This window comes from Mastomys coucha, unplaced genomic scaffold, assembly GCF_008632895.1.
Source record: "Mastomys coucha isolate ucsf_1 unplaced genomic scaffold, UCSF_Mcou_1 pScaffold5, whole genome shotgun sequence".
Classification (NCBI taxonomy): domain Eukaryota; kingdom Metazoa; phylum Chordata; class Mammalia; order Rodentia; family Muridae; genus Mastomys; species Mastomys coucha.
In genome coordinates, this window is record NW_022196911.1 from 96,450,836 (window position 1) to 96,477,931 (window position 27,096).

Genomic DNA, 27,096 nt, shown 5'->3' on the forward strand with positions numbered 1-27,096 from the left:
TGGGGGTGGGGCTTGTTCGGCATGACCCCTTCAAGGCTGGATCCCTAGGGACACAAGCAGCTGGAAGACCCTGGAAGTCTCTGGACGCCCTGCTGGGGGGATCCTCACTTCAGCTAAAGCTGGAGAGGTGGGTGCACTCCTGCTTTCTTTGTGCCACTTGGTCCTGTGGAACAGCCTTGAGGCCAGATGCTGCCCACAACTAGTCCTGTGGGTGTGCTCTAAGCCAAGGAAGGCTCCTAATTACAGAGGTAGCTCTAGCGACAGACATGACACTTCGCAGCAAGGCATGTGGGCGGGGTGGAATGCCAAAAAGAAAACAGGGAGACAAGAAAACAGAGATAGGGTAACAGAAATAGTACGGGCCAGGGCCGGATACCAGAGGTGGGGGAAGGGCAGCCCAGACAAACCCTGGATCTCTTTCGAGAATGTCTATCCTGGGCTGCCCCCCTTACCCACTACAACCCTTCTAGAATGAAGTCCCAAACAGCTGGTCCCCTTCCGCCCCAACCCCCCACCAGTGAAGTCTCAGGGCAGGCCTGTGACACGGGTGTGCTCCGAAGTGGGTCTTTTGAGAACTCCTTCTTGTAGCAACCACCAGCAGATCCCAGTTGCGTCGTTTTAGCAGGTGGGGGGGGAGGGGGAAGGGAGGGACAAGTGAGACATTGCCACCTGAGTCACCCAGCTTCCTGCTCCTGGCTTGGGCGACTCCAAGCACAGGCTGACACAGGTGGGGCTCCACCTGCCCTGCCAGCCTGCCAGCCTGCCTGCCCCTCCCTCCACCCTTCCCTCCCTCCACCCTCCCCTCCGCAAGCCCTGGGAAATGCCTGTGCTAACCAGGAGCCCTTCCCACAGACAGGCAGGCTCTCACTCCTGAGCAAGCTTGCACCTGTGCATTCAGTCATACCTGCTTGCAGGACAACACACACACACACACACACATCTCTCCCACCGTGGAGTTCTTGGAAAGAAATGGATCTTCACTCTCATGCACACCTGAGAAAACTGAGGTCTGAGCCAGGAGTGGGCTTGTCTAAAGACACATGAACACCAAATGCATAGCAAGGCTGGAAACAGACCCTTTGCTTCCTGTCCACTGGGCCATCTCCCAAACAACCTCTCTTTTCAACCTAGGGTCCTGGCGGGAGAAGGAAGCAAGGACTGATTCTTCTGTTATTGGGAATAAGACTTGAGAAACGCTCTGTTAAAAAAAAAAAAAAAAAAAAAAGACTTGAGAAACATTTGGGGGTTAGCTAGCCAGGGTGGAAGGCTACTGCAAGGCCACAGATGTTCAGAGCACTCTCCTAGCCTCTAAACCAGGACTTGATCTCCTCTAGGTCACTACCGATAGTACCCAGCAAACAGAGCCAGGGTGCTGGATGAAGCAAAGAGACCACCACGCACATCTCCAAGGTCTCAGTGACTCAGTAGGAATTGGGGCAGCACTCAGAATCTAGGGCCAGGCCCCTGGGGAATGTGAGCGTCGAGGTCCTTGAATATTTCATCAGCACTTCAGCCCCAGCTGAAGCGAGGCGGCCAACTTACCACGCATGGATAATTTATGATCCCAACAGAGAACCTGGAAGTAGTGAGGGGGAAGGGTATGGAGGGTCGGGGGTGGGGTGGGGTGGGAGGGAAGCGGGAGCAAGCTGTAGATAAGAGTGAAAGAGAGAAGCCAGCTGGATGGGAGTGTGTGGACCACAAGACTCTTCCGTGTTTGAGGATACCAATGTATTAAAAATCAATAAACAGCTTAGTGATGGAGGGAGGTGCTGCTAGAGGTTAAAGTCATCGGGCAAGGGTCTTCTGACTTCCAGGCCTGACCCTAGGCCTGTGATGGAACGTCTAATCTCATTCCGAGTAACAAAACAATGTAATGGTTCTGTGTGACTGTGAGGCCCTCAAATAACCCCACCTACTCCACACTCGGGCAAGCCAGAGAGACAAGCTAGACTTCCCACTTGGACTGGTTGAACCTATCCCTTACCAGCCTCCAGGAGAGACCCTAAGAATTTAGCTAAGTGGTTAAAGGGACAAAGAAGGAAATCGGGCATGGTCACCTCTGACTTCATCCAAGGAACAGGACAGTAGTCCTTCTTCCTCCTCCTCTTTTTTTTTTTTTTCCTAGGCGGATTTTACAAAGCCCAGGCTGGCCTTGAAGTTAGTTGCAATGCAGTTGAGGATGATCTGGAACTCCTGAACCTCCTGCCTCCATCTCCGGAGTGTTGGCTTTACAGCTCTGTATCATCAGACCTGGTTTACGTAGTACTGAGAATGGAACTCAAGAGTTCCATGCAAGGTGAGCAAAGTCTCTGAGATAGAACCCCCCCCCCCAGCCTGATGAATTTCTTTCTTTTGAAAGGAAAGATGGAAGCGATGACCCCAAATGGAAAATGGTCAAGTTCCCTTGGCCTCTGCTTTTCTTAGGACCTTAGAGAGTTCTTCCAGGTAGTCAAGGGGTCAAACATATATGTATGTGGGAGGAAGGCAGGCAAGTAAGGCACAACCTCACCTCAGTTTCCCCACCTGAGTCATGGGCAGAATAGATGCTTCTCTACCAAGGGCTGCTTCAGGGGACAAAAGAGATGCTATCCAGGAGTCCTTGGCGCCAACTGAGACCTAGGGAGGTGGTGATTATGAGGTGATCAGCCCATAGGTTGGGCCTGGGATTTTTGTTTCGGCTGGGGCTGCTTGCTGTGGCTCCCAGCAGACTCCCATGAACCCCCCCCCCCAGTCATCTTTGGAACTTGATCATAAAGGGGAGCAGCCCAAGCTGTGTTCTAGTCCAGATCACAGGTCTTGGAGTTCAACCTAGACTCTTGGGGCTTCAGTTTCCCTATCCATGAAATCAGAGCCACTTTTCAGGGCTGGCCTTGGAGAGACACTATAAAAGAGGCCCCACTGGAAGGCCCGAGTTAGGAGACAAGGATGATGGCCCTAGGCCCTGTGGTCATCAGGTCGTTGCTAGGTGAAGGTGTTAGGTCCAAGCCGGGCGGTGGTGACGCACGCCTTTAATCCCAGCACTTGGGAGGCAGAGGCAGTCGGATTTCTGAGTTCAAGGCCAGCCTGGTCTACAGAGTCTACAGACTGAGTTCCAGGACAGCCAGGGCTACACAGAGAAACCCTGTCTTGGAAAAACCAAAAAAAAAAAAAAAAAAAAAAAAAAAAAGTTGTTAGGTCCAGAGGCAGCTTGACAGGACCATCTGACATGGAGAAGGGCCCTTTCTTGGTTCCCAGAAGAGACTCTATTCTCAGAGTCAGGCAACATCAGATGAGACATAAAGGATTCTAACTTTTTAAGTTGTATTATATGTCTGGGTGTTTTGTCTGCAAGTGTGTCTGTTGTACCACGTGTGTAGTACCTGAAAACGACAGAATGGGGTATCAGATCCCTTGGAACTGGAGTTACAAACAGTTGTACAGAGCTGCCATGTAGGTGCTGGGAATCAAACCCAGGTCCTCTGGAAGAACAGTCAGTGCTCTTAACCATCTGAGCCATCTCTCCAGCTCTCCAAAAATCATCTTCAAGCTGAGAAGGGAAGTTTCTGGGATGTGGGAGAGCTAATGGGACACTGCTGAGCATCACTCTTAGAAGTTAGGAAGCTGTTCTCCTATGACACCAACAACTCTGTCCCAGGGCCCCCGACATGCGACCTCCATCTCATGGGCCTGATACCAGGACTCTGGTCCTTTCCCTTCTCTTTGTCTTTCCTACCATCTTTTCTTCCTCTCTTCTCTTCCCCACTCTCCCTTTTCAAATTCCTTGTAGGCTAAATGCAGTAGGGGTGCAATAGCCCGTACTTCTCCTTGGCCTCACTGGACAACCCCAAGCCTAGGGCCTTTCCCTTTCATCTGACCTTCCTTCAGATCATAACATCTCCCTTTCCCTTCTCTGAACATCACTCCAACGCACACACCCAGAATAAGGGGGTAATTTTGAGGGTACCAATGATCAAGTCCGGTACCTGGGAGGCACCCTGCACTTCAGAGTTCTGCTTTTATACGGATGGGATCCAGTTTCTGGATCCAGAACACTCTTGTGGCATCTCTTGAGTTTGGTCTGATTGTGTGAGGTCACAGCCCAGTGTTTTGTCCATCCCATACCTCCACCTAGCATACTGTTGAGAATGGAAGAGCTGGTGGGGTGGTGAGGAGAAGTGAGAGCATGCGGACTGGGTGCGGCTGGGAGAATGGGCTGGAGGGCCCACGCGGAGGAGACTGGCTGGGAGTCTGTTTCACCGGTTTGGGGAACCAGCTGGCCTGGCATTAGGGAGAGATGGGAGGGGCTGCCAACTCCCTGAGAAAGGGGAGCTGAGTGAGGCATACTGGAATAGCCTAGGGCCTGGACAGGATTCCTAGGGATAGCTAACTAATGGACATGTACACACACACACACAACACACACACACACACACACACACTTGGATGCACACTCAGCCACATACACGAACATTCAAATTCATACTCAAACATAGTCACACACATCATCTGAGACCGTTTAGCCTTCTGAGTCCCTCTTTCCTGGCTCTATTTTCTTATCTGATATATCTAGCATAATTCAATTTCTGTTTTTAGATGGGGTCTTCCTATGTAGCCTTGGCTGGCCCGGAACTTTTTTGTTTTGTTTTGTTTTTTGAGACAGGGTTTTTCTGTATAGCCCTGGCCTCGAACTCAGAAATCCGCCTGCCTCTGCCTCCCAAGTGCTGGGATTAAAGGCCTGGAACTTTTAGTAAGACTTCTGCCTCCTGAGTCCTGGGATACAAACAATTTATCTAAGATCTACTGCTCACCACCTGCCTCCAGTGAAACACAACTCTGAGAAGGCGGGGTGATTGGCCTACTTTACTCATGATCATGTGCCCAGCAACCTGCAGCATGCCTGGTACATGAAAGGCACTCCAATGTGTGGATCAATGGAGCCCTCCCAAAATACATTTGGGCACACATGTATATGGACAGAGACATACACACTGAAAGATATTCTGGGCACCCTCAGACCTCTGCATACAAGTGCATGCTCACATTGGGGGCACACACACATACACACACACACACACACACACACACACACACACACACGTCTTTGCACTCTGACCCACAGGCACTTTTTAGACCCACACCCAGCAGTCCAGATTCCAGAGCTGGTGCTCACAGCACCACACATCTGTGCAGACATGTTCAAGCACATCCTGCTCCCTGCAGCATGTGGTGCCAGACCTGGAGGGCAGCCCCTCCCTGGAGCAGGGGGTGAGCCACTAGATGCTGACAGAGCAACAGCCTGGGAGGGGGAAGGTGGGCAGAGCCATCCTAGTACCTGGAAGCTGTCAGGAAACCACACTGGACTCTCTTATGATAGAGACGGAGGTTACAGGGCAGCTACCTATCCGGAACCCAGTTCTACTTCTAAAGGCCAGTAGACTTGGAGCAGAGCCTAGGAGAGAGACAGATAGGACATCAGTTCTCTAGGACAGAGATGCGTGAGTGCCAGGATTGGCCATCTGGCATCTGGGAGTGGGGGTGGGGTGGGGTGGCAGCAATGAGAACTTCATGCCCTTCCCTGGGTCAACTCCACTCTTCATCATAGAGGCCTTGGCCCAATGAGAGTTGTCGAGGTGTAGAGTAAGACAGAACTGTCACCTTGACACTCTTGAAAGTGCCCCTCTGTCCCTAACTCCCGGCAATGGAATGGCAGTAGGGGCAGTAGTTACTAAGACAACATCTTCGCCCCCACTCCTCCAGACTCCTCACCCCCAGAACCAATGAAAGGTTGGACAAGTGAACTCTGGCTGTTTCACTGCATTACAAGAAGTCCAAAGTCGTCAAACCATATCCCCAGGGCCCCCACTCCTCCAGACTCCTCACCCCCAGAACCAATGCAAGGTTGGACAAGTGAACTCTGGCTGTCTCACTGCATTACAAGAAGTCCAAAGTCGTCAAACCATATCCCCGGGGCTCCTCTGGCTACTTAGCTGGGGTTTGTTCCCACAATGGCCAGACCGGGCATGCTTGCTCTAATTCTAGGGAAATTCCAGGAAAGAAAAACATGTAGTAAATGTCTTTAATTCTCTCTTCATATCCCTCTAAGCCCCAAGAAGAGTGGCCTGGGACTAGAAAAATACAGACATCCCTGATTAGAAATCCCGTCTTCCAAAGGCTCCATGGAATACTGTGTCTTCATGCCCCCTGGTGGCAGATGAGGTTCCTCACAGCTCACAGGGATCCCCAGCTCTCAATCAGATGTCAGAGGAGTAAAGGACCTGCCAAGGCCATAGGGAACAGCAACTGGCATTGCATAGATAAGGGAAGATTGGCAGAGAGAGGAAGACAAGGACCTGGACCCAGACACCTCCATTTTGCAGACTGGCCTCAGGTGTTATGACTCATTCAACAATAAACATTTATTGAGCACCAGAGCTCTAAGCCCAATGTTCTTCATAATCCACTCTGCAGCTCAGACACAAGCGCCACCTGGCTGGCCTTGGTCCTGTGAGACTCAAGCCGGAAGCCGGAAACTTCCTCAGGAGCAGAAAGGGAGAGAGCGACCCGACCCTAACAGCTCACTTGCCAACCAGCAATATGGCCACCAGTCTGCGGTTCAAGGACACACAGAGAGAGGTAAGGTGGAGTCTGGGTGGGAACTAGGCCAACTGTCCCTTTTGAGGTTTTTTTTCCTTTTGTTTTATTTTAAGACAGGGTCTTACAACATAACCTCAAGTGGCCTGGAACTCACTATGTCTGGCTAGCCTGGAGCTCACAGAGATCCACTGCCCCTGCATCCCAGCTGCTGGAATTAAAGGTGTATGATACCGCACTCAGTTGTTTTTGTTTTGAAACAAGATCTCACTATGTAGCCTGGACTGGCCAGGACCTCATTGTTAGGCTGGGCTGGGCTGGCCTGGAATCAAAGATCTGCCTGCTTCTGCCTCCCCTGGGTGCCAGGGTTAAGGGTGTGTGTCACCACACCTGGCTATTTTAAGTTTTAATAAATAGTTCTTGCCCCCAGCCAGATGTCCTGAGCTTGAAGAGTGCACCATGTCACCATCTTATGCCAGTTCAGGCTCTGGCTCTGAAAAGGAAAGAGAGAGCAAGAGTTAGTCTTGTCTACTCCAACAGGTGTCTGAGCACAGCCCTAGCAGGAGAGTAGATCAACTAACAGCTACACCCTAGAGGGTGGCAGCACCCACCTGCCCTCCACTGGCACCATAGTCCAGGGAGAGAAGCCCTGTCCCCAGTGCCCATCCCAAGCTGTGTTCCTATCTCTTCAGCACAGTCCAGTACTGACCGGCCTCAGCCTCATCACCCTTGGCATCTGGCTCCTGCCACCAGTCGGCATAGAGGCCTTCCTCATAGTCGCCCTCGCCTTCAAACTCAGCATCAGAAAGAGGTTCTTCAGGCTCCGGGAGCGGTTCTGTCTCCTCCAGTTCCATCTAGAGAAGCCCAGGGTTGGGGGAGAAACTGAGTCACATCAGACCCACACCCATATAGGCTCCCCTTCAAATCAGAATACCCCCTATCCCCTCTTTCAGCCCCCACCCACTTTAGCAGGTTTCCTGGTGTGGTCCTGGCAGGGGTTGAGCAGGCAGGACCCAGACGGCCCGAGACCCCTCCCGTCCCCAGTGTCAGCATCTAACAGGATGTCAGGGTTTGTCCTGCTGGGTCCCATTCTGAAACTGCTTCCCCGAGTGACACTGGGGCTTGACCAGCAGAGGCAGGCGGGGTGCTAGCATCAGCACGGCTTGCACCTCAGCCCCACCTTTGGCCCCACACCCAGTGAGAACACTGCTAGTCTGTGCATTTTGTCTTCTGGCTCTTGCTACCCTGCCAGGAATGCCTTGGCAGCCCTGACCTGAATGGGCCTGTGGATTCCACCAAAGCCACATGTCCATTCCAGACTGAGGCCTTCAAACATCACCCTCGCTGCTGCCCATGCTGGTCTCTGTAGCTGTGCCCCCCTCATGAGAACCTCTGGGACACTGTTTCTCTCAGCCACTTCCTGCAACCCAAGCCTGACATACGGTAAAGAGCAGACCCAGAGTGACCCAGCCATCACTGTCACTGCAGGTTCTGAGCATCTATGGAGTGACAGCTGCATGTACTATGTACTTAAAATAATCTCATTTAGTTGTCACCACAATAAAAGTCAAAGGACATTCTTCTCATAAAAAGCAGTTTTGCTATGTTACTTAAGACTGACGCTAAAGCCAACAGGCTGGCAAATGACAGAGCTGGGAGGAACGACACCTAAGGCAGCCAGGTGTGATGATGAAGACAGCTCCCGAGTTCACTGGATGTGAGTACAGGGAACGTACTGAGGGGATGAATAAATAAACCACACAGCAATCCCTCAGGAAACCCAGGCCATGGGATGGAGAGATGACCTGAGTTCAACTCCCAGCACCCACATGGCAGCTTACAACTGTCTGTAACTCCAGATCCAGGGGATCTGCAACCCTCACACAGGCATACATGCAGACAAAACACCAATGCATGGAATGATAATGATGATGATGACGATGATGATGAACCCAGGCTGCCAAACCCTCACTCTGAACTGGTTCTTCCCAGTATCATTGATTCATTCAGCCATTTGTCCACTGGCTCAGACTCAGTCTCTAAGCATGAGGAAAAGCCAGGTGCTGTAGCTGGGGATAACAGTCTCCTATCCTGGGATGCAGGTGTTGATGAGGTCAGGTGGCCAAGGCAAGATGGTTGAGGACTATGAGTAACTCCAGGTCTCGGGCCAGGTGGCCAGGCAGGTGGGGAAGCCAGTGTAAGCCCAGAAGAAAGCCAGGGCATCCAGCAAGGGCTCCCCAGAGGAGCTACCATTTGAGTGGGGGCCCAGGAAGCATAGGCCTGAGACAGGCAGAGAAAGGGCAGTGGGAACACTAAGGTAGTGGGAAAGTGGGGGTACAGATGGGGAGCAGGAAACTCCTGCTCCACAACAGCCTGAGCTGTCTGTCACACACGATGGCCTCAGGAAAAGAACCTAGTGTGTCCCCATCATGCCATCATGGTTCAGCCTCTCACGGCGAGCCACTCACCTCGTCATCTGACTGAAGGTACATGTGTGTGAAGTCTAGCAACTCCCGAAGCTCAGAGGTCTGGTTGTGGTAGAGCATAGCTTCCTAAGAAGAAGGAAGGACAGGGTGAGGTGGACCCTGCTGCCAGATAGCTGGAAGACAGGGATCAGGGATCAGGGGGAAACGGATCAGCTCCCAGAATAACCCTAGCTACTCGGAACACTGGATTAAGGATTCTGAGAATTCCAGGAGGTCAAGTGCGTCAATCTATTAGTAATGTCTGCTAACCGGCATGGACAGCGGGGATGGCAGCACGGGGCCCATATTTGCCAGCCTTGCTCTAAACTCCCAAGAGGGTTTCTCATTGGTTCATGCTAACAAACTCCTGGGGTGGGGTAGGGACTCACAGGACAGCACTGAGGTAGAAGCAGGCATGTGTGGGCACCCATTTGCACCCATCCCTTCCACATCCCAGACATGCTGAAGCCTAGACTCTAGCCACAGACCATATTCATCCTTTCTGCTTCCTCTCCAGCCTTGCAAGGAAGCCACGGGTTTTTTTGTTTGTTTGTTTGCTTGGTTTTTGTTTTTCTAAACCAAACCACAAAACTGCACATGAGACCAGTGCCCACCTCCCGGGGCTGGAAGTCCTCCTCTTCAAGGCCCCAGCGAGCCCGGTGGAAGCGGTAATATACCAGGTTCTGCTGCATGACACTGTCCTGGGGGTCAAAGAGCATGTAGCTAGCAGCGCTTCGGGCAGCCTGGCGCACATCATTCACTGCAGGCGGGATAGATAAAGGGGTAAGCCCTGATGTTTTCCTTTAAAGGTAATCCACTCACCCCACCCCACGCCCACCTTCCAACCTAAACCCACAGCCTCTACCTGCTAGATGCCTCCCAGAATACGTGCTGGCTCCTCACCCCGCCCAAGTGAACACAACCCAGCAGGCCCTGGGTGTTGCCCTCCTACCAGGCAGTGTGAGTCACTGACACTCTCAGTCAGTTGCGTTTTATAGACAAAGGATTGGAAGCACAGAGGGATTAGATAAACTGCTTGTGCTGATATTGCTGAAGAGAACGGTGGCTGTTGGGGGAATCACAGACCCTCAGCATCCTTGCCACAGCCTTCAGGAAGAGGCTCCTGACCTCGGCCCCTCCACTCATGACTCTAGTCCCTGAAGTGTGACATCCCTGAGTTGTAGGAACCCTGGACTGTCCTCCTCTTATCCCAGCTGATGGCAGGACCTCCCTGTGAATCTCTAGTCATGGGGCTAATAGTCTCTTGCCCTTTAGAAACTTCAGTTTAATCTAGGAATGTCACTGGCGTGATGCTGGTGGGAGGAGAGAGAAGGGCTACATACATTGCCCAGTGCTGAGGAGTGACGCTGACGTAGTCTACCGCGAGTGGCCTCTGATTCTTCGTGAGGCCTCTCACCTGCCCCATACCCTCTGCCTGGGTTCCTTCCCATGTTTCTACCACTCATAGCCTTTCCTCCCCTTCTCCGGAGTCTCCCATCTGAGAGACATATTCTCATACTTCTGGGAGCCCTCCGTGTACTGTCCTTTCACAACTCCCTCAACCCCATTTTACCCAACCCCTCCGGAAGCTCACATTTGTAGTAGGCAAACTGCAGGTAGTGATACATGGTGGCCACGAACTTGTCCACGAAGAAGCCACCTACGTTGGGGGTGAGATTGGCTTCACAGTCCACTTTGCACTGCAGGGATTCTGCAAAGAGATCTGGGAAGGATGCAACCATTAGGACTGATGTGTGCTAACCCTGATCCCCCGTGGAGACTGAGATCTGCTGTGGAGCCTGCTTCCCTCGTCAAGAGTTCATGGGTTAACATGTATGAAATGCTTGGCACACAGTATATCATGCAGGCTGAGGGACTTGCTCCCCACTCCCCCTTCACCAAATCCCTATCTGACATGAGAGAGAGAGAGAGTTCTGGGAGAATAGATGGGGTCCTAACAATAGTTCTTTCTGCCTCATCTCTACCTCCTTTGAGGGGCCTTGTGGTTACGATCCAAAGACTAGCTGTGCTTCCTCCATCCAGCACTGCTTTCTACACACAGCAGCCTGGTGTCAATTCCTCATCTTCGTTGTTGTTGTTGTTGTTCGAGACAAGGTCTCATTATATAGCTTTAGTTGTCCTGGAACTCGCTATGTAGACCAGGCTGGCCTTGAACGCACAGAGATTAGCCTGCCTCTGCTTCCTGGGTGCTGGGATTAAAGGCATGTGCTACCATGCCCAGTTGTTTTGTTGTTGTTTTTTGAGGCAGTCTATTTCTCTATATAGCTGCCCCAGAATTTGCTATGTATACCAGCATTTCTCATAATAGACTGGAGACAGAAAAGGCCTGACTCGTGTGTAGCTTCCCAGCACCTTGTTACATCTGCTGAATGCTTTCATAGGACGCAGCCATATATTAAGAGACCTTAGAAGGCCTGGGAAGCCAGGGCGCTGTGGGTGAGGGATACCCACACGGTCTGAATGGTAGATACCTGCTATGGCTGGGTAGAAGTCCTTGAAGTCTACCTGCTCATGGGCCCCCTCACAGCCAGCAAGACACCGAGCAAAGACCGTCATATACTCAGCCAGGGCCCTTTCCATGTCTTCTGTGCTGCTGCGAAAGTCCCCGCTGTTGTAGAGTTTCACAGCCCGGAGAAACACAGCCTGGAGAGGAGCATGGGGTGCGGAGGGGGAGAGTCAAGGATACCCCAAGGCTCATAAGGTGTGTGTGTGTGTGTGTGTGTGTGTGTGTGTGTGTGTGTGTGTGTGTGTGTGTGTTGGGTGAAGAGGTTGTAGGGAGGCGCACCAAGGCTAGCCATCCCTCCCACTCTCTCCACACCTCGTAGGGCTGGGCCTCCAGGTCGGTGAGGGACTCATCTCCGATATCCAGCATCCCCCTGTAGTAGCTGAGATACTTGGCAGTCAGCTCGTGCTTGGGGTTCCTCTGGAGGAAGGTGTAGGCCGCAGCCACCGCCTTCTCCAGTCGGTTCGCCTGGTGAGGAGCGTGGGGAGTGGGTCAGTGGGGGCCTCGGACGCACCGCGGGCCTCACGATCTAGGGAAACTCGACGGCGGCCCCGGGCCGCGCCCACCTTAAAGTGCGCGTAGTGCAGGTACTGATAGGGCAGGCGGCTCTGGAAGTCGCGCAGCAGCTGCCGCGGCGGGTAGGGGACTTGGAAGGCGGGCAGCGTCCGCTTGCAGCGCCGCAGGCAGGCGGCGCGCTCCAGGACGTGGCCGAAGAGCCGCAGCTCGCGCGCCCAGTCCTCGTCCTCGCCATCACCGCCGTCGCGGTCGCCGTCCGGGCCCGGCGCGGGCCGAGGCTGCGAGGTGGCGGGGCCACTGCAGTTGGCGTGGCAGAAGGCCTCGCTGTCGCGCAGCAGCCGGTGCAGCCGCAGCGCCGCCTCCAGGTAGCGCGCGCTCTCGCGCCAGCTCTCGCCTTCGTACTGCTCCAGAGCGTGGCCGTAGGCCGTGGCCAGGGGCATCAGGTCCTCCGGGGGGAATCCTCGGAAGCTGTACTTCTCGTACTGAGCCCCGGCGCTGCCCAGCAGCAGCCACAGCAGCCCCCACGCCGCGCGAGCCATGCCGCGCCAAGCCCGGAGGCTTACGGAGCAGCCGGCGACCGTCGGGCTCCAGCCCACCCCACCCCACCCCACCCCCGCCCCTCCCCCGGAGCTCCTGCTGGGTCTTAGCGCCGGGCCCCGGGCTAGAGCCGGGAGACTGGGACGCCCCTCTCTTTCGGACTGTCAGTTGACGCTCGAGTCCGCTACGTGGGCTGGCCCTCCTCTATTAGCAATGCTTGCACCAGCACCCGCCCTCCCTGGCAGACACGGGTGGGTGGGGCTACCTTTCAAGCCCAGAAAGCCCCTCCCCACCGGCAATATTCCCCCTCCTTAAGTGCCACCTCTGTCCACTTTGCCTACGCTCTGGATGAAGCCCCAGAATCTGGTCTTTTTCTCCCAGAGTCCCCTTGGCACCCACTAGGTGGCCCTGTAAACACCCGTGTGGCGTCGAGGGGGAACACACGTCGTGTTACCCCCGCACACCTAGCACTGACATCATCAGCCTCTCTCCTTAGCATGATTCCTGAGTCTTTATTGCAGTCAGGCTTTTGCGGGACAAAATAGCCTTTCACCTAGAGAACATTCTCCCTAACCCCTTCCCCCCCGCCCCCTCCCAACCTTTCGCGGGAGAAGAGTTGGGGTGGGGGAAGAACTGAAATAGCCCTCATATTACAACCTCACCTGCCACCAGAAGGGGCCTATATTTGGGGTGCCAGGAGAAGCTAGAGACTCCATCAACCGGCTTTAGGACCCAGAGACTCTGGAAAAAAAAAAAAAACTTTTTCATTTTGGAAGTCCACTCCAACTTCTCATCTTTCCTGAACCTCCCTCTGGGCCAGGCCCCGGGTCTCAACCCCGGATGGAGTTTTTGGGGAGGGAGACTCAGAGATCGTTGTGGCAAATTCCTGGGACTCCAGAGACTCTCAACCTGGCCCCCTCCTCCTAGTCCACCATAAAACATCACCCCGCCCGGCCAGCTCAGTCTCCCCAGCCCCCATTCCACGTGGACCCGCCAGGGCGGGGTGGGGAGAGAAGACAGGAAGGGGGGGAGTCAGCTCTGAGAGGAGGGGGAAGGAGGTTGGCGGCTGGCGTCCGCTCTCACTGCCGGCGTCCCTGCTCTGGGCACCATGTTCCTTGTGGGGGCTCCCAGCCACACCCTCCACCGCCCGCTCCACATACTGCCGTTGCTGCTGCTTTTACAGACCTTGGAAAGCGGGTTGGGTCGTGCCAGCCCGGCCGGAGCCCCCTTGGAAGATGTGGTCATCGAGAGATACCACATCCCCCGGGCCTGCCCCCGAGAAGTGCAGATGGGGGATTTTGTGCGCTACCACTACAATGGCACTTTCGAAGACGGGAAAAAGTTTGACTCCAGGTAAGAGATTGGGCACTCCGGGACTCAGCACCGAGCTTTACCGAGCTTCCAGAGAATGTTGCCCCTTCTAAGTTTTGCATTCCCGTAGCCCTTCCATAATCCTTAGCCACAAACAGCATCCTGGGGAGAGCACCTCAAAGGACGCCTCCTATCTTCAATACCAATTTTTCAACTCCCAAAAGATCCCCGCCCCACCCCCTCCTAATCCCCTGGAATACTTGATGCTCAGGTGAAGTGCCATACTACTTACCATGGCTTAAACACAAATGGTACCCTGGCATGCAATCTTAGAGGGCAAAGAGACTGTGCCTACTACGTGTAAACCCTGAGGTGAGTAGATGGATGGTCAGCCTGAGGCCGCGCCTTCCTTTCCACACACCCTGGCTCTCTGTCTATTTCTGTCTCTAGTTTTCTATGCCTTTGTGGTTGGAGACTAGAGAAATAACATTTTCTTTAGGGTGTAGGGCCCTAGAGCAGCTAGGGAGGCCCTTAAGCAGGGTGTGCATTTTAATTTGGGGGTAGACCATAGCTGGTGCTGTGACCAAACTGTCTACGTGTCACCAAGTCTGACATGCCATCCTGGGGAATCTTAGTGCCTCCTTCTTCAAGCCCCTGGGAACTCAGCTCCTCCATCTTAGCTTTAGCAGCCAACACCAGGCTTCATTGCCAGCCTTGGCTTGATGGGGCAGGCTTCTTCCATTCTGACCCAGTACCTTGGTCAGCCAGACAGATACCCATTGGTTTTGGGGGGACAGATCAGAGCTATGTGGTAGCCTCTTTCCAGGCTATAAGGTCCTGGGAAAGTTTCAGGCCCTATCACATTTGAAACTCTACACCACAAAGAAAAGTTGCCTTTCAGTCTCCTCTCTGAAATATACAGTTCAGCCCACAGACAATTAGTGGTCATGACTCTGGAGGGAGGTTTTTTCCTTACAGTGGATAAGAATACCTTATCCATATTTGTAAGGCCCTGGGTTCAAATCCAGGCTGTGACAGAGGAAGAGTCTTAACTTTCCTTGTCTGAAACACAGAATGGGAACACTATCTACTTCTTTAGGCTGTGAATGGTGACAGTGAATAACAGTGGCTTCCACAGAGCCTGCAGGCCTCCAGTGGGTTTAGAACATATTGGCTTAGACTCTGACAGAATCATAAGCCTGATGGTGTTTAACTCATAGAAACTTTGTGCACAGCATTGGCTTTTTGTTTTGTTTTGTTGGGGGCTGGAGGAGTGGATCATGACAGGGTTTCTCTTTGTAGCCCTGGCTATTCTAAAACTCATGCTGTAGACAAGGCTGACCTCGAACTCACAGAGATCCACTTGCCTCTGTACCCAAGTGCTGGGATTAAAGGTGTGTGCCACCACCACCCAGCTTGGAACTTTCTATGTATCTAAGGATGACCCTGAATTTAGATTCTTCCCACCTCTGCCTCCTGGATGCGGGGATTATAGTTGGGATGCTGGAATTACTCTTCCAACCCCAAGAATGGGATATTAAACTTTTATAAAAGATGTATGTAGGGCTGGAAAGATGGCTCAGCAGTTAAGAGCACTGACTCCCTTCTGAAGGTCCTGAGTTCAAATTCCAGCAACCACATGGTGGCTCACAACCATCCATAAATAAATAAATCTTTAAAAAAAGATGTATGTATGTATATGAGTGTTTTGTCAGTATGCCTCTGCAACACGTGCATGCCGTGTCTGGTTCCTATGAAGGGCAGAAGAGGGAGTCAGATCCCCTGGAACTGGAGTTATAGATTATTATGAGCCACCATAAGAGTTCTCAGAATGAAACCCAGGTCCTCTGCAAGAACAAGTGGTGAGCCATCTCCAAGACTGGGAGATTCTATTTTGGATGAAGACAGCCAAGGACTAAACATGTTTTCACAGTTTTAGAAACTGTGTCCAAGGGCTGGAGGGATGGCTCAGAGGTTAAGAGCATTGACTGCTCTTCTGAAGGTCCTGAATTCAAATCCCAGCAACCACATGGTGGCTCACAACCATCCATAATGTGATCTGATCCCCTCTTCTGAGGTGTCTGAAGACAGCTACAGTATACTCACATATAATAAATAATCCAGGACAGCCAGGGCTATACAGTGAAACCCTATCTCAAAAACCAAAAACAAAATAAAAATAAAATAAAATAATAAATAAATCATTCTTTAAAAAAAAAAAGAAAGAAAAGAAAGAAAGAAAGAAACTGTGCCCAAGCCAGGCTTGAGAAGTCCCCGCCAGGGAAGATACCCCCAGCTCCCAGCCTCCCCCAGCCCAGTTCATCACTGTTGCTGGAGGGCTGAGCATGGTGGTACACCGTCTCAGTTCAGGAGACTGAGGCATCCTCAGCTCTGTAAGCTGGGGGCAGCATGGTCTACCTAGCGATTCTCAGGGCAGCCAGGGCTACATAGTGAGATCCTGTCTCAAACAGGGAGGCTGGGGGATGTCACAGGGTTTAGAGCACTTGTCGCACTGGCAGAATATGTGGGTTCAAGTCACAGTACCTACATGGTGGCTCACAGCCATCTAGCCCTCTTCTGACTTCCTCAAATACCAGGTGTGCCCCCAGTGTGCATACCTACACTTAGGCAAAAGATTCACAGACATGAACCTTTCCAAAGGCTATGTGGCCGTGCTCACAGCTCTCTTCCTTATCTTCTTTCTTTCTTTCTTTTTTTTATTTTATTGATTGATTGATTGGTTTTTCCAGACAGGGTTTCTCTGTGTAGCCCTGCCTGTCCTGGAACTCACTGCCCAGCATCTGGTCTGTTTCCTTTACGGTGCTGTATAAAGTGAAACCCTATCTCAAAAAACAAAAACAAAATAAAAATAAAATAAAATAATAAATAAATCATTCTTTTAAAGAAAGAAAGAAAGAAAGAAAAGAAAGAAAGAAAGAAAGAAAGAAAGAAACTTTCTTGGGAGGCAGAGGCAGGCGGATCTCTGAGTTCGAGGCCAGCCTGGTCTACAGAGTGAGTTCAAGGACAGCCAGGGCTACACGGAGAAACCCTGTCTCAAAAAACCAAACCAGGGCTGGAGAGATGGCTTAGTGGTTAAGAGCACCGACTGCTCTTCCGAAGGTCCTAAGTTCAAATCCCAGCAACCACATGGTGGCTCACAACCATTCTTAATGAGAGATCTGACTTCCTCTTCTGGAGAGTCTGAAGACAACTACATTGTATACATAGAATAAATAAATAAAATCTTAAAAAAAAAAACCAAACCAACCAACCAACCAAACAAAAACAAAAAACAAAAAAACCCTAAAGTTCCAAGACAGCCAGTACTACAAATGACACCTGACTCAAAGAGCACGGATGGGGTTGACTGGAGGGGTAGCTCACCTCACACAGGTGTGCACGCACTCACAGGCATCTCTTTTTCTTTAAAAAATCAAAAACAAAAACAAAAAAAACCAACTCTCTCTTTACTTGTGGAAACAGACAAAAGCCAGGGTAAGTTTAGAATGTGAAGCAGAGGCAGGCAGATCTCTGAGTTCGAGAGGAAGGCTACTCTCTGTCTCACCTGTCTCTGTGCCCACTTCTGCTTCCTTGGAGAAGGGGTGCTCAAGAGCAGGAGCCGAGGAGCTGTGACCTTAGGTGGTGTGAGTCTGTCAGGTCTCGATTTTTCTCTTAAAAAAAGCAAAGCCAGAGAACAACTGGAATAGAGCTCAGCGGCCTGGTGCTGGCCTGACATATGGAAGACCCTAGATTCTGTTCCCAGTATCAGAATAAAGAAAAAGAAAAGAAAGCTGAAAACCATAATACCCACCCCATGCGGAGAAAAATTGAATGAAATGATGAAGGTAAAGTGCCAAGAGCTTAATGTGACATACAGCAAGTTCTCAATGAATACTCATTTGTTCCTGAGCTATGCTATCAGAAGTAGCAATAGGAGGCAGACAGTTCTGTCTGCTCCACTCCACCCTCCTTGCAGGGGAATAAACGCTTCTGACCTCCACTGGGACTTCCCTCTTGTAACAGCCGATGATGATGATGATGATGATGATGATGATGATGATGATGATGATGATGATGATGATGATGATGATAATGACGACGACGACATGTTTCTCTATGCTGCTCTGGTTGTAACAACCCATTTAGAGACATTTGGTCTAAATAGGGAGTTCCTATTTGGTCACAAACTCACAGAGATCTACCGGCCTCTACCGCCAGAGTGCTGGATTTAAAAGTGTGAGCTACCATACCCAGCCAGCCTGTTATCCTAAGAGGGGCATAAGGGGTGGCCCAGAAGAGAGGGTTGGAGAAAAGAGGAAGTGAGGAATTCATGTATCTGCACTGTGTCCTGTGGGTATATGAGACTGTGAGCAGCGGGCGTTGTGTGACCGCACGCATGCTCATCTGTCCCTTTACTCCCCCAGCTATGACCGTAGCACCCTGGTGGCCATCGTTGTGGGGGTAGGCCGCCTCATCACTGGCATGGATCGAGGTCTTATGGGCATGTGTGTCAACGAGCGACGCCGGCTTATTGTGCCTCCCCACCTGGGCTACGGCAGCATCGGTGTGGGTAAGGAGGCCAGGAGACCAGGGGACGAGTATAGGGTGTGAGAGGTGGGGGCAGGAGGCGGGAATAGACAGGATGCTGAAACTCAAAGGTTCTGAGTGACTAGGCCAAGGTCATGTCATAGTGTCCACAATCTGATTGGTGGGAGCTGTGGAATGAGAAGGGTTGGCTACAGAACCCTGTGTAGAGGCACAGGAGTCGCAGCAAGTAGTGGTCTGGGGATCTCCAACTGGGCTTCGGACGTCTGTAAACCCTGCTTCTGCTGCTTCCCCACAGCGGGCCTCATCCCCCCTGATGCCACCCTCTATTTTGACGTGGTCCTGTTGGACGTGTGGAACAAGGCAGACACGGTGCAGGTGACCATCCTCCTACGCCCTCCCCACTGCCCCCGAATGGTGCAGAACAGTGACTTTGTGCGCTATCACTACAATGGCACTCTGCTGGATGGCACTGCCTTTGACAGCAGGTAAAACCTGGGGATAGTCCCTAAGGGCTGGGAACTGGGACCAAGAGAAGGGAGCCCTGGTGTGCCCTGCCTCTCTCGCCTCCACCGGATCTCTGCCTTATTCTCTGCAGCTACAGTACGGGAGGCACTTACGACACCTACATCGGCTCTGGTTGGCTGATCAAAGGCATGGACCAGGGGCTGCTGGGCATGTGCCCTGGGGAGAAAAGGAAGATCATCATCCCTCCCTTCCTGGCTTATGGGGAGAAAGGCTATGGTAAGGGAATTCTCCAGAAGAGGAAAAGCCAGGCTCCACATAGAAGTGTTCAGGTTGTATACTGTCCAAGGGCATCCAGCCGGGGAGGCAAGTAGAGATGAAATTCCCCTCCCTAGACAGGATTGCTTTATTCTGATTGACACAGAGGCTCGGTATGGGTTGGTGACTGGCTCTGGGGACAACCAAAGGGGGAAGAGGTAGGAGGCAGAGTAGGTCTTTTTGCATGAGGCCACTTGCTATGCCTGGGCTTGCTCCCCACTTGTATGGTTCAAGCCCTGTGCCCTCCCCAGGGACTGTGATACCCCCGCAGGCCTCCCTGGTCTTCTATGTCCTGCTGCTGGATGTCCACAACCCGAAGGACACGATCCAGCTGGAGACGCTGGAGCTGCCTCAGGGCTGCGTCCGTCGAGCTGTGGCAGGGGACTTCATGCGTTACCACTACAATGGCTCTTTGATGGATGGTACCCTCTTTGATTCCAGGTCAGGGGGTGTCCTGAGGTGGGAGGGTGGAGACTGAGGGGCACTCTGAACTACCTGGAAGGGGTGGAGCCTCTTTGACTCCCTCCACCCCTTCCCCTGTATTACAGCTACTCCCGAAACCACACCTACAATACCTATGTCGGGCAGGGTTACATCATCCCTGGGATGGACCAGGGGCTGCAAGGCGCATGCATAGGGGAGCGAAGGAGGATTACTGTGCCCCCTCACCTTGCCTACGGGGAGAATGGGACAGGTAGGGTTTGGTCCCCAGGCCACCCCTCAGCTCCTCTGAAGCGTACCCCAGGGATTGCTGTCCCTCTTGTTGCCCAAACATATGCAGTTTATACTTGCTCATCCATTGGATCCCTACCAGGCAGACTCTAAGCTGTTCCCCCGAGGCAGGCCCCAACCCCCATCCATAGTGAAGAAGGACAACAAGAATAGTTAAGGATAAAGAGTCTAAGCCGGGGTGGTGCACAGCTTTAATCTCAGCACTTGGGAGGACAGAGACAGGCAGATTTGAGTTCGAGGCCAGCCTGGTCTACAGAGTGAGTTCCAGGACAGCCAGGGCTACACAGAGAAACCCTGTTTTGAAAAAAAAAAAGATAAAGAGTCTAGCACCACTGAGTAAAGAAGCCTATATTAGAGATCCTGGGCCAGGCCGTGGTGGTGCACACCTTTAATCCCAGCACTTGGGAGGCAGAGGCAGGTGGATTTCTGAGTTCAAGGCTAGCCTGGTCTACAGAGTGAGTTCTAGGACAGTCAGGGCTACACAGAGAAACTTTGTCTTGAAAAACCAAAAAAAAAAAAGAGAGAGGAGAGAGAGAGACAGACAGACAGACAGCAGACAGACAGACAGACAGACAGACAGACCGACCGACCGACCGACCCTGGGAACCTCTGGCTCCTCACTAATACACTGGGCATCACTCATGGCAGGGTGTTACTGGGAGCTTGCAAGGTGTTGGGTGGAAAAGTGTCTTCCTGCCTCTATGTCCCATTCTTCCAAAAACAAGATGTAGGAAGCAGGAGGCACTCATTCTGGACTATGCCATCTGACCTTGCATGATTTCTTGAGATTGGGAAGGGGTGTCCAGCCTGGGCCCTATGGAGACAGTGAGTAGCCCTGACCCGGAACGCTCAGTGAACTGTGTCCCATCTGGCCTCAGGAGACAAGATCCCTGGCTCAGCTGTGCTCATCTTTGATGTGCATGTCATCGACTTCCACAACCCCTCTGACCCTGTGGAGATCAAGACGCTGTCCCGGCCAGCTGAGAACTGCAATGAGACAGCCAAGATCGGGGACTTCATCCGCTACCACTACAACTGTTCTCTGCTGGACGGCACCAGACTCTTCTCGTCGTGGGTTCTTGGGCAGGGCCAGGGCTGGCAGATGGTGGGCTTGGGTGTGGGTGGGCTGGCCAGGCTCCTTCTCCTCTCTCTGGGTCTCATGGTCTCTTACTCCCTGTCTCACTGAGCCTCAGGAAGCCATGGGTGTGAAATGCAGGGAAATGGGGGTGTAAAGCTGGAGGAAGTGAGAACTGCCATTCTAGTATGATAGAGATATTGGAAGAGAGGAGCCCTCAGGCTCCCCTGCTGACCTGGGAATCCACTCTCCTCACAGCCATGACTATGAGGCCCCTCAAGAGATCACCCTTGGAGCCAACAAAGTGATCGAAGGTCTGGACAGGGGCCTGCAGGGCATGTGTGTGGGAGAGAGGCGGCAGCTCATCGTGCCCCCACACCTGGCTCACGGGGAGAGTGGAGGTGAGAGACAGAGACCCAGATCCCATGTCTACTCCCATGGTTTGCCCCTATCCATCTCAGGCATTGGGTGACTGGTGGGTGGGACCAGGGAAACCTTTAGGATGGTTAAACACCCCGTGCCCCTTCCATATGAGAAAACGGAGGCCTGCATTTAAGGCTCAGCTTCAAACCTCACTGAAATTCTGTTCTCCTTTCCCTCCGTCTCTCCAGCCCGGGGTGTCCCTGGCAGTGCTGTGCTGCTATTTGAGGTGGAGCTGGTATCTCGAGAGGATGGCCTGCCCACGGGCTACCTGTTTGTGTGGTATCAGGATCCTCCTGCTAGCCTTTTTGAAGACATGGATCTCAATAAAGATGGAGAGGTGCCCCTAGAAGAGGTGGGTCAGGAACCCCTACCCGGAAGCCAGCATGCTCACTTGCCCTCTGGCTCCCCACCTTGCCTTGCCTCTGCTGAGCTCCATGCTTCCCTCCTGCACACTGTGCATGCAGCCTGTCCTCCTCCTCCCACCCACCATCTCAGACCGGAATCCTCTGGGTACCAGGCCTGGGGAAAACAATGTGGGCCTGCCCCTGGGGCCTCTTCCCAAGGCTATCCACAGCCGTTGACCATAAGCCTCACCACCTTGTCCTTCTTGGCTCTCTCCTCCCCCAGTTCTCCTCCTTCATCAAGGCTCAAGTGAACGAAGGCAAAGGACGCCTCATGCCTGGGCAAGACCCAGACAAAACCATCAGTGACATGTTTCAGAACCAGGACCGAAACCAAGATGGCAAGATCACAGCTGAGGAGCTCAAGCTGAAGTCAGATGAGGACCAGGAGCGGGTCCATGAGGAGCTCTGAGGGCCAGTGTCAGGTCTGACCTTGGACACAAAGGCCCACAGCTGGGGGGCAGCAGGCGTGGAATTGGCCTGCTAACAGCCCCCACTCCCTCAGGGGGGAATAACTCTGAGAGTCACTGGATGTCAGTGGAGACTGCTGTGATCTTCCCACACACAGGCCATGGCTTCCAGTCCTCAGCACAGGCCTCTGCATTTTTCCCTTCCGACCTTAAGCCTCTTCCTTAGGGTTCTTGTGATAGACCCAGTTCAGGGAGGGGCACAGGGGTTTGGTTAGGGCCAATGCTAACCTCACACACCCATCCTCCCACCGACGTCACTAGGCCATGTAAGGGTGAGCAGCCCATTGGTCCTTCACGTTCCCAAATGTGCCCTTTATTTGTACTGTCCTGTCCGATCTCCCCGATCTTATCAGTCCCCATTTCCTCTGTCATGGCAGCTCTGCAGGGGCATGAATCTGGGTGAGGAGAGCCTGAACTCTCCTGCCTCAGCTCTGCCTGCTCCTCAGGAAGGGGTGGCTCTAGGAACATAATCCTGCTGCTCACCCTCCGGCTCCTCCCAAGCCACCCACCGGGGTCAGGTCTTTCATCTTAAAAAGTTCTCTAAAATGAAAGGTTGTGTAAGAGGAAAGCCTGCTCAGGCTTGAGGGTTTCGAAAACCTGCACTTGGTGCTAATCTGATGGGAGGAAGGTGGGCAGAGTCTTGGACTCAAAGGCTAAACTGATCCAGTCCTTTCTCCTTTGTGTCAATAAAAGGTTAAACTGAAGACCTCAAGAAGTAGATGTTTGATTTTCTTTTTGTTGTTTTTATTGTATGCCTGTATGTATCTGAAGACCAGGATTGAGTTCCCATGTCCTTGGCAATCTCTACTTTTTTTTTGTTTTTGGAGACAGGGTTTCTCTGTGTAGCCCTGGCTGTCCTGGAACTCACTCTGTAGACCAGGCTGGCCTCGAACTCAGAAATCTGCCTGCCTCTGCCTACCAAGTGCTGGGATTAAAGGCATGTGCCACCACTGCCGGGCTCCACTTTTTTTTTTTTTTAAATTAGTGTGTTTGTATGTGTGCATGAATGGATGGTTTTGCCTACATGTATGTCTTTTGTACTACATGTGTGCCTGGTACCCACAGAATCCATGAGGGTATTAGATGCCCTGGAACCGGAGTTACAGCCAATTATTATCTGCCATGTGTGTGCTGGAAACTGAATGTGGTCCTCCTGAAGAGCAATATAGGCTCTCACTTTTGTCTATTTTTTTTTTAAATGTATTTGTGAGTGTTTTACCTGTAGTATGTCTGTACACCAGATGTGTGCCTGATACCCAGAGAGGCTGGGAGAGAGCACTGGATCTTCTGGGACTGGATTACAGACAACTTCAAACTGCCACATGGGTGCTGAGACTCAAGCCTAGGTCCTCTGGAAGAGCGGCCAGTGCTCTTACAGAGTCCTCTCTCCCCTGCCCTCTTTTTGTGAGGCAAGTCTCTCTTTGTAACTCCAGCTATTCTGGAGCTGGCTATGTTGATCAGGCTGGCCTCAAGAGAGCTTCCTGCCCTCCTCCCTGACTCCCAAGTGTACCACCATGCTGGGCTGCTCAACCATCTCGCCAGCCCCTAACATAAACCTTATTTTTTCAGACTGGATCTCTCACTGAACTTGGCAGTCAAAAATTAGGCTAGCTTGGCTGGTTTGCCAGTCAGAGCTGGGATAACAGGTACATGCTGTGCCTGCTTGTTTCACGGTTTCTGGGGACTTGGGCCTGCACAGTAAGCGTTTTACCTAAAGGCTGAGCAATCTCCCCAGCTCAGAAGAGCACTTGTACCCCAAGGGCTGGGGCAGAAAGAGGATAAGCCAGGCAGGTGCTCCAGACTCCAGATGGAGCTCTTCACATTTGCCTCCTTCTGGCCTAATCAGATGCCTGTGGGTGTAAAGAGGCCTGGGATCTTGGGAGTTACCGTCCAGAGAGGAGGGTCTGCAAGAGAGGAATGCAGATGATCCGAGTCCCCTCGTCTAAGCTGAAGGCAGAAACAGTGTCCATGACCCCAGACAGCCTCCAAAACTCAAGAATCAAACTAAGCCATCCAGGCCAGATTACACTTGGTTCCACAGAGCTGTTCTCAGTACTGCAGCACTCCCACCTTCCTCTTTCCCTCTTGCCAGAGGGAAGGGAACCGACTTCAGATGTTATAGTCCTAGAGAGAACTGCCCCTCTCCCCAGCCAGTCTGCTTACCGTCACTTGCCTGTCTCATTCGGTACAGTGATGGAGATGCCCCATGCTTTCTCAGCAGGGTGGGGCTTTCCAGAAAACGACAAGGCCATATTCCCATTCCTAACTATTTCTAAGCAGCATCTTCTTGCCCAGAGCTACAGTTTGGGATCAGGATGTGCCCTAAGGCTTGGTCTCCAGCCCAGGATGCTGTGGAAAGTTTCATTGGCGTGGTGGTTTGGATGAGAATAGCCCCACTCGATCCTATGTTTGGATACTTGGTCCCCAGTTAGCAGTGCTGTTTGGGAATGATCAGGTGTGGCCTTGTTGAAAGGCATATGTCACAGGGCCAGGCTTTGAGGCTTCAAGAGCATCCCCTGTGCCCTACCTCACTCCCCTGTGTACTCTCTGCCTCCTGTTTGTGGATCAAGATGTAGGCTCTCAGGGCTGGTGAGATGGCTCAGCGGGTAAGAGCACTGACTGCTCTTCCCAAGGTCCCAAGTTCAGATCCCAGCAACCACATGGTGGCTCACAACCACCCGTAATAAGATCGGACGCCCTCTTCTGGTGGGTCTGAGGACAGTTACAGTGAATTGCACGGGAGGGAGCAGGGCCAGAGCAAGCAGGACCGGCAGAGGTCCTGAGTTCAACAGCAGCCACACACATGATGGCTCATAGCCATCTGTACAGATACAGTGTACTCATACACATAAAATAAATAAAATAAATCTAAAAAAGGGGTGGGGGCTGGAGAGATGGCTCAGCAGTTATGAACACTCACTGTTCTTCCAGAGGTCCTGAGTTCAATTCCCAGCAACCACATGGTGGCTCACAACCATCTGTAGTAGGATCTGATGCCCTCTTCTAGTTTGTCTGAAGACAGCTGCAATATACTCATATATATAATAAATCTTAAAAAAAAAAAGGTGCTCCTGCTTCCTTGGCCACCATCACAGACTCTAACCTCCTAAAACCACAAGCCCAGTTAACTATAAGTCACCTAGGTTGTTTTGTTACAACAGAAAAGGAACTAAGACAATTGGTGTATCCTTTGAAGGGGATTGTAAGGGCTCTGGTCTCTTGTACCAGGCTACCCTAAGGCAATAGGGCACCTCCATCGTGTGTGCTCCCACCATGACCTGCCACCACAGGTCCAAAGCAATTGTCACCAAGTAGTACAGCCTGAGACCTCACAAACTATAAGGTCAAGTAACCTTTTTTTTTCCCCCTCTTTAAAGTTGATTGCTGTATTTTTGTTACAGTAACAGAAAGCTAACACATCCCAGGATCTCAAGACAGAATTGTTGCCTAAGGCCAGTGATTAGCATTTTGTCACCAGATCCTCCAGAAAAGCTCCTGAGGTGGTGATCTTGAACCATAGTTTCTCCCCATGCCTCCCTCCTCACCACCCCCCCAAACCAGGGCAGCAGAGAATGAGGCTGAGAAACTCCAGATGGAGAACTAGCACAGGCTTTGGCTAGAAGGACCCAGAACTTGGCCCTTAGCTATAGCATTTGGGCAAGTTATTCACCCTGTAACCTACAAATAAGGGATTCTGCTCACAGGGTCACGGAGACTGCAGGTGTCTAAGGGCCCAGAATGGCATGTGCACTCAACAGGTGTTCATTAGCCCTGGACTCCTGTTCCTTTCGGATCCACATGTAAACCTCACTTCCGAAAACCAAACTCCTGGACAGGAGGGTGCATGAACAACTTTATTGGGACCAGAGAATAGGTCTAGGAGAGGCAGCCCTTCTGTTTGTTCTTTGACAGGAGCCACTAGGGAGAACCCTCCTAGTTCGTCAGTCTTTTGAGGACAGTTGAAATTGCAAAATACTAGCAAACCAATTACTTCTGCTTCACTCTGCAGTCTGTCTTGGGTGTCTAATCTCAAATCCCTTTCACACCTGCTGAAGAGGCAGGTCAGTGATTAACGAGCACTGGCTGCTCTTGCAGAGGATCCAGGTTCAGTTCCCAGAACCCACGCAGTGGCTAGCAACCATGGACAACTCCAGTTCCAGGGGAGCCCGCACACTCTTCCAACCTCTGCAATTACCAGGCACACATCTGGTGTACATACATACATGCAGGTAAAACACTCATATACATGAGCTAAGGTTAAAAAAAAAAAAAATCCCTTCCAGGCCATTATGTTGGTGGCACTAGATCAAAAAATGGAGGAAAGATCCAAGGACATGGAAAATGCATACTCAAATATACTCACCCCCTTTGTGCATACGGGGGTGTCTAAGACAGACCACCTCAACTCAACCAAATTTCAAGTTTCAAGGCTGTACCCACTCCCCAGGTGAGGATCACACCTTCCCATCCCTACCCTCTCAGATCTAGACACACTCCTAGGCTCTTCTAGGACCCAGGCAGCAAGCGGACTCACACTGGGTTTCTACCCGGGCCCCCTGTCCTCAAACTTTGTTCTGTGTGGGGAGCTGTTTGCCTGCTTCTCTGAAGCAGAGAAAAAGAAAAAAGAAAAGAAAAAGTCTGCCTGCCAGCCGGGCAGAGTCAAAGCAGGTCAGGGTCTGCTGGCAGATTTCCGGGCCTGCTGAGACCCGGAACAATGGGAGGCACACTTTTGACTCAAGGCTAG

The 27,096-nt window shown here is 52.0% G+C and overlaps 3 protein-coding genes across 3 annotated transcripts in view; 1 reads left to right on the top strand and 2 right to left on the bottom strand.

The window, feature by feature from the left end:
* Positions 1-6,041: 6,041 nt before the first annotated feature.
* P3h4 (prolyl 3-hydroxylase family member 4 (inactive)) lies at positions 6,042-12,772 on the bottom strand. Its single transcript, XM_031351004.1, has 8 exons — positions 12,126-12,772; positions 11,875-12,027; positions 11,528-11,699; positions 10,630-10,758; positions 9,650-9,795; positions 9,039-9,122; positions 7,280-7,424; positions 6,042-7,063 (listed from the first exon to the last, which is right to left on the bottom strand). The coding sequence occupies exons 1-8, from the start codon at positions 12,612-12,614 to the stop codon at positions 7,041-7,043; spliced, it is 1,341 nt and encodes a 446-aa protein (XP_031206864.1). The 5' UTR covers positions 12,615-12,772; the 3' UTR covers positions 6,042-7,040.
* An 825-nt stretch (positions 12,773-13,597) lies between these two features.
* On the top strand, positions 13,598-23,058 carry Fkbp10 (FKBP prolyl isomerase 10). The gene is made up of 10 exons (XM_031353349.1): positions 13,598-13,965; positions 18,348-18,493; positions 18,767-18,956; positions 19,067-19,212; positions 19,503-19,692; positions 19,800-19,945; positions 20,862-21,054; positions 21,317-21,459; positions 21,670-21,833; positions 22,109-23,058. The coding sequence occupies exons 1-10, from the start codon at positions 13,721-13,723 to the stop codon at positions 22,292-22,294; spliced, it is 1,749 nt and encodes a 582-aa protein (XP_031209209.1). The 5' UTR covers positions 13,598-13,720; the 3' UTR covers positions 22,295-23,058.
* Positions 23,059-26,195: 3,137 nt separating this feature from the next.
* Positions 26,196-27,096, bottom strand: part of Nt5c3b (5'-nucleotidase, cytosolic IIIB) — a 15,294-nt gene continuing 14,393 nt past the window's right edge. The window contains exon 10 of the mRNA XM_031350766.1: positions 26,196-27,096. This exon is cut by the window's right edge and continues 1,151 nt beyond it. The gene's annotated coding sequence lies outside the window, so the exon portion shown is untranslated.